The sequence below is a fragment of the Kryptolebias marmoratus genome, linkage group LG7 (genome assembly GCF_001649575.2).
Source record: "Kryptolebias marmoratus isolate JLee-2015 linkage group LG7, ASM164957v2, whole genome shotgun sequence".
Lineage (NCBI taxonomy): Eukaryota > Metazoa > Chordata > Actinopteri > Cyprinodontiformes > Rivulidae > Kryptolebias > Kryptolebias marmoratus.
In genome coordinates, this window is record NC_051436.1 from 13,064,788 (window position 1) to 13,077,720 (window position 12,933).

Sequence of the window (12,933 nt, forward strand, 5' to 3'; positions counted from 1 at the left end):
CCAGAAACCATGACGACCGGTAACCACGGTAAAAGAATGGCCGGGGGGGCAGAGAGAGGGACAAAAAGAGTGAAAGGAGCCATGTGTGAGAAGTTTGTCCACATGCGTTCGTGAGTGACAAGAGACGTGTCTCAATCAAAAAAAAAGAAAAAAAGTCACTTTAAAAGTTCCTGCAGGAGAGAAAATGAAGGAAAAAGCGAAAAATAAAAAGGGGCCACAGGTGTGAGTTTGGCTTCCATCACAAACAGCCTTTAAAAAAAGAAAAAAAAACCACACATCAATCTTTATTATTTTTTGTGAAAAGAAATGAAAAAAAAACAACAAGTTTTTGGTCTGTAAAAGGAGGCTGTTTGTGGCTCATTTGGAGTTCCATTAATGATGGATGATTTGGACAACAAATCAAACTTTATTCTTTGGTCTCTGATTTGTTTGATCACAGGACTTTAATCCTTGGTTCAGTTTCAGAGGAAGGAGCGGTTCTGGTTCTGGTTCTGGTTCTGGTTCTTTTTAGTTATTCAGCTTCATTCAGACGTGCCGGCCTTCCAACCTTTCTTACAGAAAACCAGACATTACAGCAGCTCTCTTATTGTTTCATCATTTGTTTTGTATTAAACTTAAATTATTGATATATTTAAAAATCTGGAAAGTGTAGCTCAGACAATTTGACATTTAGGAGATGCAAAGTGAAACAGCTCTTTTATTACTTAAAAGTTAACTTTAGAATATTGCATAAATATCCCAAAAATGATTAAGAAATTATATTTCTTAAAATTGAATTGTCTTATGTCATTATTTACTTATTTAAACAAATGTTTTTTTATGTTTTAATGTCAAAACCACCATAGTTTAATTTTGTAATTTTTTTTAAATTTAGTCCTCACTTTGTATGAACATTGTTAACTAACTAATTAACTAACTAAATAAACTAAATCCTTTTAGAGAAAAATGAGTGTATTATTATTAGGATAGTGATGAAATAAATTAATAAATAAAGTTTCCTTAATTCTGTGTTTTAAGCACAGAATTACAAAGCTCACAAAACACACTAAAAATAAAAAAAATTAATTGAAAAGTTAAAACTTAATTAAAGAATAATAAAACTAATTACATTGACAAATTGGGGACTTGAATGACAATAAGTTTCTTTCCAAAAAATGATCTATTTGTTATTTTTTAGAGATAGAAAATATTTTTTACTCATCAGTCTAGAATGAGGCCCGTATGTTCACTTCTTGAACGTCTTTGTTTACTTGTAAACAAAAATGCAAACAATTTTAAAATTAAGTGTTGGTAAAACTGTTTATGTGTGCAGTGTCAATCCAAAAGAAAAATCAGATTAAAAAGCTGTGTGTGAATATTTATAACATTGTAACTGATCTTAAAAGCCACTTTAACATAATAAGTAAAATAAATTACAGTTGACAGGTTTGTTGCAAGTTTAGTTGTTGTGTTTTTGTTTTAAAGCCACATGAGGGTGCTCTATGACCAAACCAGGAACCAGGATAGTTTTATATTATACAAGAACATAACCACATTTAAAAAAAACGCATTTTTTCCAGCTAAATAAGTAAAAACTGACACACGAGTATAAGTTTGCTTTCTAAAAGTGACAAACTTTCAATAAAAACTTGTTCTAATTTTAGGAAAACAGCCTATTCTATTTTTAAATGTAATGATCCAGAATAAAATGAGCTTGTTTGTTTAGTTCCTTAAGCACTGAACATATAAAACATATACAAACAATGTAACAAATGAATAACATTTCAGAAACCCTGAGGCAAAAACAGAGAAACTGATGGAAATAGTGATTAGATTAAACTAATAAAATTAAGTCCAGAAGGATATCCACATTTAAAAGCTGTGTGTATTCAAAAAACCAACCACAAATGATTTAAAAACAAACTTTTTAAACCAGCAGCAGACTCAGTTGTTTCATGTTTGTGTAATGTTATGTTTTAGCCACTAGATGGCGCCACAGCCTAATATGACTGGTGAATGAACCGTGACCCGGCCATAGTTTTATATCATAATAATGACTAAACATTACTTAATGATTTCCTTTTTTATTTTAAGCTAAACAATAATCAAAATTTGGCACACAGATGTTTCGTTTTTTAAAACTTTTTAATTTTTATGTCGTATAATATTTTGACAATATAGCCTAGCTTATCTATGCTAATAGCGTTAGCATTTGACGGCAAATCTCTTCCACTTGAGCGAATTTGGTGACGTTTATAATTACTAAATATTACCTAATAATTGCATTTTTTTTTACTTTCAGCTAAACAATAATCAAAATTTGGCGCGCAGATGTTTCGTTTTTGTAAACTTTTTAATTTTTATGTCGTATAATATTTTGACAATATAGCCCCGCTTATCTATGCTAATGTAATGCTAATACTAGCGTTAGCATTTGACGGCAAATCTCTTACATTTGAGCGATTTTTGGTGACGTTTACAAGTGCGCTTCACAATAAATGCGACATGTACTGCAAAGTACATTTTATCTGTTTTAATGTGTACTTTAAAAAGTACTGAATGTGAGACTCTCGTTGAATCACTGACGCTGATAGCAGCTCGGTATCTTTCTTTTAATAACAGAGACAGGCGACTGTTGTTGATATATGTTGTCGACATGTCTTTGGTGTCAGTGTGTTGTGACCGGGCTGATACTCTCACAGAACAATGCCCACCCACTAACACACACACCCACACCCACACACACACACACACACACACACACACACACCACACACTTCCTCAGTAGTGGCTCGTCACAAAGCAGAAGAAGCGCATAAAAGCTGCAACAAGTGCATCAGCTGGTTGAACCGGAGCCAGGGCTGGAGGTCAGGAGGAAGCAGCGGGAGGAGGATCACTGCTGACCGAAACACCGAGCAGGAACAAGCATGAGTCCGGCTGGGCTCGGACAAGGGAATAAAAGTCGGGTTTATGCATCATTTAGGACCACTACAGACACTGCCACTGTGATTTAGGACACCTGACAGCTGCACCTTCAGGACCAGGTGAGTTTTTTTTTATTATTTTCTGCATTGATTCAAACAAGGAGAGGGTTTACAACACACACACCCGGCTCAGCTCATCAGTTATTAACCTGTCATATCATGTGTGACTGTTTATATATATCAGTATAACAGCAGCTCAAATTAGGAGGACTTTGTGTCTTTTTAGGTGGAAAACAGTGCAGAGCTGGACACCATGTCACCAGGTGAGTCCCCTGTAAGCTCAGACCTTAACATGATTGGTTTTATCTTTATTTTATTTTAATTTGCCTCATGAATGATAATTATTATGATAAGGAGTTGGGTAAAGGGGGTATCAGGGATGTAAACGTGAGCGACTCAAGAAGAAAACCACTTATCAAGCAGCCCTTGGACCTTGGTCTCTGATGCTGTGAGAGCCTCACCTTTCTGTCCTGGGCTCAGTTTGCTGTCCTTCCTTTTTGCAGTGACTCCATGAAGAAGCCACGTGCCGCCGACCTGCTGCTGCCTGGAGGTACCTGAGCCGCTCGTCCTCTCGCCGTCCTCCTCACAGGCTTCGCTCTGACCTCCTCTCTTGTGTGTTGATTTTCACAGATCCCTACACCGAGTGAGGTTAGTCTTTACGTGTTTCTGCTCGTGTCAGGTTAGTCAACGAGGCCGAGTCTCACTAGTCTCTCACCAGATCAGTTCCTCTTATAGTGTGTTGTTTTGTTTCCCACTGTTTGGATCCATTTTTAAACGCTTCACAGCATCTATTTGCAGTTCTGCATCTGTTTTTAGTCATTTCACGGACGTGTTTCTGTTCTTGAAGAGGACATCAAGGATAAAACTGGGATGAAATGGGGCAAGACAGTAAGAAAAAGATGCCTGTAGTTGTTTTCTTGTTCGAAACTCCTCTCGTATTTAATCAGAACCAGATCCGAATCAGGAGAGTTAAGGACTAGTTGTTTTACAGCAAGTGTAAAACTTGGGTGGGTCGGTTTTAAAAGCCCTATAAAAATACGTGCAGCCATTTTCTCATTCAGAGCTTCATTCTCACCTAATCAGATTGAAGTTAACTCTGGAAATCTGGAGCCTACTGACTTATTGCTGCTGTTCATCGAGAATAAAACTTAGTTGGATCGACACAAATAGAAATACCAGTAATTTATCTTGTATGGAGCAGTAATCTTGTATGGAGCAGTTTTTTCCATTCAAAACTCCCTTCATGTTTCGTTGAATCCAAGGTAATTCTGTAAATCTGGAGCCTAATGAGCAGTAGAGACACTGACTTATCGTTGTTATTTGTCAATGTGCACGGACAAAAAAGTGCTAAAATTATACACATAGAGTCGTTCATCAAGATTAAAATTTGGGCAGACTGGCACAGAGAAGTGCAATGAAATGAAATGTTGTCGTTTTGTCATTCAAAACTCCATTCAGATTTCATCCTATTTTGGGAAACTGTAAGTACGGAGCCTAATCACATGCAGAGACGGCGTCCTATCGCCGATACTCGTGCAGAAAGCTGAGGGAACCTGTCTGAGATGCGCGCCTCCTGGTCGAACTCTTCACACGCTGCAGACAGTGAACTCTGGAAATCATGTGACCCGCCGCCCTGCTGACGCACCAAAAACCGCACGTCTACGTGGCTCCGCGGGCGGCTCTGTCTGCGTCAGGTTTGCTCCCCCCGGCCTTATGGTTTCTGTTGAGGAGCCGGTGTTTTCAGGCATGTTTGCTCCTCTTCCTCCCCACCCCCCCTCTCAGTAAATACACTCAACCTTAAAAAGGCCATTTGCCGCGTGGCCTAATGGCTCTCCGATCCACCGAACTGCTCTCCCGTCCGGCAGAGTCCACACCGGCGTTGTGTTATGTTTGTTCTTCTGTTAGAGCTCGTGGCATGTAAATATGTTTTCGTATGTCACTGGCTCTGAGGTGGGTTCAAACAATGCGGACGTTTGTTGTGCGAGAGGTTGGTTTCCACGGTTACGGCGTTGCTGATGTGACCTTGTGTGTTGCTTTTGCAGATGGTGGGAGATAAACGCTGATAACCGAGGGGAAAATCTGAATCGTCTGCAACGCATCGAGGCCAAAAAAAAACTTTTCTTGACTGAAATTTCCTCCTGAAAACTGATTAAACAGACTCGAGCAATGGCGTCCTACAGCCCTGCCGCCACGCACGAGGGGACCAACGGTGGCCCGCCGTCCGCGCGCTCCGAGGCCTCCGAGGAGTCCATGAAGCTGAAGAAGGAGATCTCCCTGCTGAACGGGGTCTGCCTGATCGTGGGCAACATGATCGGCTCGGGCATCTTCGTCTCCCCCAAGGGTGTGCTCATCCACAGCGCCTCCTATGGCTTGTCCCTGGTGGTGTGGACCATCGGGGGGATCTTCTCCGTGTTCGGCGCGCTGTGCTACGCCGAGCTGGGAACCACCATCACCAAGTCCGGCGCGTCCTACGCCTACATCCTGGAGGCCTTCGGAGGGTTCATGGCCTTCATCCGCATATGGACATCCCTGCTGATCATTGAGCCGACCAGCCAGGCGGTGATCGCCATCACCTTCTCCAACTACATGGTGCAGCCCATCTTCCCCACCTGTATAGCGCCGTACCTGGCCAACAGGCTCCTGGCTGCCGCCTGCATCTGTGAGTACGCGTTTCGGGAGCGTGCGTCGGGGACGGGGTTTCGTGTCTGTCGCAGTTTCACATCGGAGCACGTGAGCGTCTGGGACTGGAGAAGTGAAAGAGGGCGACGCCGAGGCTGCAGTCAGCAGGTCTCTCTGCTGACTTTGGGCGAAAGAGGAACCGATCCGCCCTTGAGTCTTAAGTTAGGAATGCTAAGGGGGAAAAAACGGTTTTGCTCAATTCAAGAGCTGCGGTTTGGAAATTCTGCTCGTGTGGGTGAAGTCATGGAAAAAAAGAAAAGAGACAGTTCCTTCATAAACTGAGACAAAATCTCGTCGCATAGACAAACAAAAAAAAACGTCATCAGCCTCTGAACCAAACACAGAGCACTTCTTAGGCTGCTAACACTGAAACAAAAAGCCAAAATCACACCAACAGCTAATTAAAAAAATATATACATACGGACTATTTTTAGGTGCAGAAAGGTGAATGAGCAATTAATATCTTACCTGTTTTAGATAGCTCTGTGAATAATCTCAGTTTGGAGAAAAACAGTTTACACCCAGGACTCAGAAGCTAAAGATAATAAAACGACTCCTATCTCAGAAATTCAAAAACTGTTCATGCAAACGCCATTTTATAAATCTTTACACCAAATTAATACAACCCCAATTCCAGTGAAGTCGGGACGTTGTGTAAAACATAAATAAAAACAGACTACGATGACTTTTCAACCTTTATTCAATTGAATACACTAAAAAGACAAGATATTAAATGTGCAAACGGATAAACTTTCTCATTTTTTTTTACGAATATTCACTCATTTTGAATTTGATGCCTGCAACACGTTCCAAAAAAGCTGGGACAGGGGCAACGAAAGACTGGGAACGTTGAGGGATGCTCCAAAAACACCTGTTTGGATCGTCCCACAGGTGAACAGGTTCATTGGAAGCAGGCGAGTGTCCTGGTTGGGTATGAAGTGTATTGGTGTAGATTCTCAGTCCTCCAGGACAAAAAGGATTTGCAAATCATCTTATTCTGTTTTTATTTACGTTTCACACAACGTCCCGACTTCACTGGAATCGGGCTTGTATTTTTCTACCGGAATAAGTGCGTGGTGTGAAAACCAACACCGTTGTAAAGGTTTAAATTATTGTATTTTACATGAATTGCCATAAAATTTAGAAAGTTAGCGTGGTGTCCCATTTTCAGCTCGTCGGCACGGTCCGACCCACTTTCGAGGCGGATTTTGTTCTCTTAAAACAAATCCAGTCTTCAAAACTTGCAATTTAAACCTGTAAGTTTCTATGAATTTCACGTTAGCCATTAGCTCATCGGTCCAGTCATATTTAAGCTCTATTTCTCCAAACTGAGGTCGTTCAAAGAGCTATCTACAACAGGTGAGATACTATTTATTTGTGGCTTCTCCACAGAGCCCCACTTGAAAATGTTGAAGCTATCCTTTTAACTTTATTCCTCTTAGATAGACGCTCTCACCGTGCTTGTTTGTGATCAGCACCACTCAGTCAGCTGCCTACCTGCCCGAAAGGAATTTCACGTGCAAACACACACTTGAATACGAGCGCACACACACACACCTGTTCCATGCACCGATAAGCAGAGCTCAGAGGAGGGTTTGATAGCTGTGAGGTAAAGTCCTCACTGCGAGGAGACTCTGACCTGAGAGGCTAACAGGCGACTGACAGCTCAGCACAAGAGCTCACCATAAAAACCTGCTTCCTGCCGCCGGCCATCTCACCGGGAAGAAAACCTGCCTCAGTTAGTTGAAAAACAAGGACAACAAGCAGCAAATACAGCCGCTGAGCGTCATACGGCACCCTCACAGGATGGTGTTTGGTTTGAACACTCTGGAAGCTCAGACTTTTCCTTTTTGCTCATAAATTTCTTCAAATCGTTTTGATACGATAGGAAAGAACGTGGAATATTGTGCAATATAAACACAGAATATCTTAAAAAAAACACTTCTCTCTGAAACGTTTAATTTCAGATTCTTTGTCGCTTGAACCCGTCAGAAGGTGAACAGTTCAGTTTCATTTCACGTTACTAAACTATTTTTCAAAATAAATAACTTCTTGTTGCTTTAGGTTGGAGTGTGTGCGTCTGATTAGTTTTAGTTTTTGGCGTTTTCGTTTTTCCGTGCCAGCTCCTCAACAAAGGTGTTTCTGGCAAAGTATTTTGTTATGTTTTTGGATTTTTTCCCCCTAATCTTTGCAGAAACGACAATAACGCATCTAAAATTATGTTGATCATAAAGTTATGCCCACTTTGGTCAAACCTTAAAATTATCGTTAAGCGAAATGCCATGCGGGGTTGTGAGATCCTGCGCAGTCTCTTAGCACTCAGAGTATGTGTTGAAGATGACCCTCAGCTACTACCACACCAAATTCTAACTCAATATCTGTAAAACTGTCTGATTTGCAGTAATTTTTGTGTTTTTATAAGCTCCTATTGCTGTGACGGCCATGTTGAAATTGGCTTGATCTAACCTTCGGGCTTACACTGTGTGTTGGGGATGACTCTCAGCTACTACCACGCCAATGATCAATATTTGAGAGTTTCATTAAAATCCGTCCTCTGGTTCGTTAAATATGTTACCTAGACGACAGACACATCTTTTTGCCTTTTGGCTGCACCTGATCTGAACCTTTTTTTAATTTATTTTAACCATACTCCCAAATCTTCGCAGTCGGCACGCCACACCTGTGCTCCCATGCGGCAGAGCCTCCTTCTCCATCGCCTCTGTTCGTGTTTTACCGTCCCCCGACTAGCCTTTCCTGTGGTGCTCAGAGCCCCGACTCTCCGCTGCGAAAGGCGATGTCGCCGTGATCAAACCGACAGGAGAGGTCGACTACGGCCGCGTGTCGAGGTCTCTCAATTAACGTGGGAAGCAGCCACCGAGAAGAGATACAATTCAGATAAAAGACGTCAGCTCGTTTGCGCAACGATTAATTTGACGTGTCAGCGTTTATTAAACTTGTGGCTTCAGGAGAACGACTCACACGAGAAGAAAATACTCCCCCACGTCACGAGGAGGGAGGTTTGATAAAATGTGGGGGCAGAAAAAAGGTAAAGTCGACGTTAACCTGTACGGGTTCTTACGGCGCCTACTTTTATGGACTCATGTGCAGATAAGAAGCCAAAGAAATAAATAAAAAGGGTCACAACAGGAAACAACAACAACATGTTTTTCAGCTCAAGGTTGGGAGCTCTTTTCTTATTAGCAGCTTAGATTGCTGGTCGGCGAGCTTACATCCACTCACTCATTCGATCGGTTTTGGTTAAAAAAATGTCCCCCTTCGAATTTTAAACCTCTCCTCCCCTGTCATGACTGTGCCTGCGTGTCTCTGCCGTCTTTTTTTTCTTTCTTGTGGTGTCTCGGACGTTTCAGCGTTCGCTTGTATATGTGCTGCTCTCAGCTGTTTCCTCGTCCGACAAACAACAGGCCGCTCCGCTTGAGTCAGCAGCAGCGTTTCCTTAAAGCGGCCACGCGGAAACACGCTGGCACACACTGAGATTACAGAGCAAATGTCTCCGCTGACAGTGTGTGTGTGTGTGTGTGAGTAATGCATGTTTGGTCCCCCCCCTCTCTCCCACAGGCCTGCTGACCTTTGTGAACTGTGCCTACGTGAAGTGGGGCACCAGGGTCCAGGACTTCTTCACCTACGCTAAGGTCATTGCTCTGATCACCGTCATCATCACCGGCCTGGTGAAGATCGGACAGGGTGTTTATTGCCTCGCCGTGCACAATTCACATCAATCATTAAGTGCTAACGCAGGTCCTCTGCTGTTAGCTAATTAAGAGCTGTTAATGATTATTATGAAACCGTCGAGAAACAGTTAAAAAAAAATAAAAATTGATGACTTTTCTTGTTTTTTTTTTTTAAAAGAGGTTTTAATTTTCAGTTGAAAGGTTTTCTCAGTTCGAACTGAAAAGGTGCAGAAGTTCCACACTTTTAAAAATGCAAATCACTCTCCCTACCCTCCCTTCCGAGGGTAGTTAGGTGTGGTCCACGTGATTTGGTGTTAAACTGACAGGGTTTGATCACAAGGACCAGATCAACAAGGACCCTACTGACCCTCAGGAGGGAAGGTGTGTGTGTAGGGGGGTGATTTGCATGTGAGTTCTGCCGAGTTGCTGCTTGAACTCCACACTTTTGAGAGTGTGAATTGAGAAAGCTCCTGGGATGAGAAGCAAAATGTCTTCAAAAAACAAGAAAAGCATCCCAAAAAAAAAGAAGCAGTGAGGATCTACACCAACATATCATGGAGCGTTAACTTCCTAAAGTGGCTGATCTGTTTTCGTGTGTGTGTGTGTGTGTGTGATGCCGTTCTCCAGGATACACCCAGAACTTCGATGGCATGTTCGACGGCTCCTCTCGGGACCCCGGGGACATCGCTCTGGCCCTGTACTCCGCTCTGTTCTCCTACTCCGGATGGGACACGCTCAACTTCGTCACAGAGGAGATCAAAAACCCCGAGAGGTGAGCCGGGGGAGAAAACACGAACCTGACGTGACGGGAGTTGTCTCTCTCCTGCTTCTAATCAAATCAAATAGACGCTCACTGGACACATTATTAGGCACGATCGCTCAAACAGCCAATCACATGGCAGCAGCTCAGTTTGTTCAGGCGTCTGGACGAGGTGCTCGCTGGATATTTTCAGACTATTCTCTCATTTCTACACGCTGCCAGGTGATTGGCTGATTGGTGTACCTAATTATATGGCCGGTCAGTGTACGTTTAAAGGGCTAATCCCCCTGATAGTCCATGGAGCTGTGCCACCATTAAAGCTAAATATGTTCGATCTTTGATTGGATTTCTAATATTTCCGCGGCTCTAACTGTGCTGTTGGATCGGGCTCAGACCTCCTGCTTGTGACACCAGGGCTGCAGAAATGATGCTTCCTTTATTTGATGAATAGATGCAGCGAGAACATGAGTTCCTGCTCACTGAAACCAGTCCTCAGGTTCTTAAACGGGTCAGCTGAATCCAGAGGGAACCTTCCAAAGCTGTGAAGTTTCTGTTTTTTCTTACCGACTCTCAACTATAGCACAGAAAGCAAACACTGCTTAAGCAAGGCTGTTTTGTAGGAATGTTATTAAGGCTCTTTTAGAGTGATGTCATCATTTTGTAAGTCTAAAGGTGTGGCTCTGCATCCTCCAGGAGAAGTCATGAAGTCGAATCTCAGTCTAGTGGTCGTGTGACGAAAATTTCATCATTTTGTTCTCGTAGCAGTTTCGTCCGCCGCTCCTCGACACAAGGTCCTGGACGGTCTGCGCCAAGTCTCGTGTGATTGGTCAGAAGTTGTTTATGAGGAAAAGCCGGTGAGCTTTAATGGAAACATTTTGCTTCTGCTGCTCCTCTGAGAAGCTGTTAGAAAATCCAGCCGTCTTTACGACTGTTCCAGCAAAAACCTGTGAGCTTAAAAAGACCGCAGAGACACGGGCGGCTCGTCGTGGCTGCATGGGCCGGGAGGAAGTGCGCCTCGGGGCCGGGTGGCGTGGGGACACGTTCCCTTCATTTGCTCATTATTGTTCACTATCAAATTTGCAAACGCCAATCGGCGTGTACTGCCTCAGTCTGTTTAATAAACACGTCTGGTCGCAGTAAGGGAAGCAAACATCTGTACAAGGACAGGAGAGGTAAGAAGCCGGCAGGAAAAAAAACATTTTAACGCTGCAGGAGGAGGGAGGAGCTTCCTGGGCGTCCTGATCCGAGTGTCTTGTAGTGTCTCCCACACAAGTCCAGTCACAACTTTTCAGCTAACATGAGTCAAGTTTGTGATTATGAGACGGCACAAAGTGGCCCTGAGGCTTGCCGCCGGTTTGTTTCACTCACCTAACTGAAGGTCACAGACGAGAGTTTGGTACCAGAAGCTCTCTGGTTCGGACCGAGCAGGCTCTGGTTTCACGTTTCCTGAGCAGACTCAGAACCAGAAGGAACCTCAGTTCTTTTACTGGAATTTAAACAGCGAGCTCCTCGGAGGACAGGAGGAATTACGTCGCAGCTCCAGCTTCATTTAGGTTCACAATTTCTGCGTGACGAGACAGAACCGTCTGCCCGTTAGCAAAATATCTAACGAACCAGGGGGTGGGTTTTAATGAGGCTCTCAGAAAGCAAACATCGGCTGCTCCTCTACAGCTGATTAATGTTTGACGTCAACCCGATCCAAGATGGACGGCGCAGCTAGCTGGCCTCAGCAAACACAAGAATAAAGGGGACAGTAAAGTTTACTGTTATCACGTTGCTTTATTTGTCTTGTATCTTGTAGTTTTTTATCAAATCACTTGTTTTCTTGATACTGCAGCTTATCGTTTTGTTTTGTAGGTCATAGCTTTTTATTGTAAATTATCTCTTAATGGATCCTGCATTGTTTTCTGGTCTAAGTCAATCTGTTTACCTTGACCTTCTTCAAAAATTAATCTTGAATCCCAAGATACATAAAGTCCTCACATTTACTGAACTGTTTACTGTTCAGATTTAACAAGGTATCCCAGCTCAGGGTTCAGTTTTGCAAAATGGAGCTAAGAAAAGAAGCTGTTTCTCAAAGGAAATCTCTGTTTTTAAACCGCACGCCTCGCCTGAACACACACGGGGTATAATTAAGAACAAAAGATTAATTTTGTTGTATTTTGATCATCATGTCGTGGTTTTCTTTAAATAATTTGTTGCTTCGTGCTGGTAAATTATACAAACCAGGACTAAAATACATGTTCCTCTTTACATTTAGATCATATTTAAAATATTTAAACATAATATCTTTATGTCCATCCATCCATCCATCCATCCATCCATCCATCCATCCATCCATCCATCCATCCATCTTCTACCGCTTATCCGGGGTCAGGTCATGGAGGCAACAGGTCCATGAGAGAAACCCAGACATCCCTCTCCAGCTCCTCCTGGGGGATCCTAAGACGTTCCCAGGCTAGAGAGGATACATAATCCCTGCAGGGAGTTCAGGTTCTGCCCTGAGACATACACAAAAAAACCTCCAAAGGGAGGCGTCCAGGAGGCGTCCTAATCAGATGTCACCTCAAATTTGCTTCAGCTAAAGATTAATTCTAAAAAGCCAAATAAGATGCCCCCCAGTGACTCATAAAACATAAAAAATGATGCTTTTGATTAAATATTAAACAATAAGACTCAAACCAGAAATCAGAGTGGCTCAGAGGAAGAAAATAGTTTTTAGTGCCTCAGTGTTTGATTTGAACAGCCCAAAACACTGATGGGATGTGATCGAGTCACAAGTCGCTCTAAGTTCTCAGGCGGATTAAAAGACAAAACACTGCACCCTCCCCCTCACCCCCCC

General features: G+C 42.8%; 1 protein-coding gene across 2 annotated transcripts in view; it reads left to right on the forward strand.

The window, feature by feature from the left end:
- The first annotated feature begins 2,774 nt into the window (after window positions 1-2,774).
- slc7a7 (solute carrier family 7 member 7) overlaps window positions 2,775-12,933 on the forward strand; it is a 13,114-nt gene continuing 2,955 nt past the window's right edge. The window contains exons 1-7 of one of the 2 annotated variants that reach the window (XM_017436151.3): window positions 2,775-3,023; window positions 3,190-3,226; window positions 3,467-3,513; window positions 3,594-3,611; window positions 5,006-5,622; window positions 9,219-9,344; window positions 9,959-10,103. In XM_017436151.3, the coding sequence (XP_017291640.1) occupies window positions 5,130-5,622; window positions 9,219-9,344; window positions 9,959-10,103 (764 nt within the window). In that variant the 5' untranslated portion in view covers window positions 2,775-3,023; window positions 3,190-3,226; window positions 3,467-3,513; window positions 3,594-3,611; window positions 5,006-5,129. The remainder of the gene's footprint in view (window positions 3,024-3,189; window positions 3,227-3,466; window positions 3,514-3,593; window positions 3,612-5,005; window positions 5,623-9,218; window positions 9,345-9,958; window positions 10,104-12,933) is intronic. The other variant, XM_025010570.2, reaches the window with a different exon arrangement.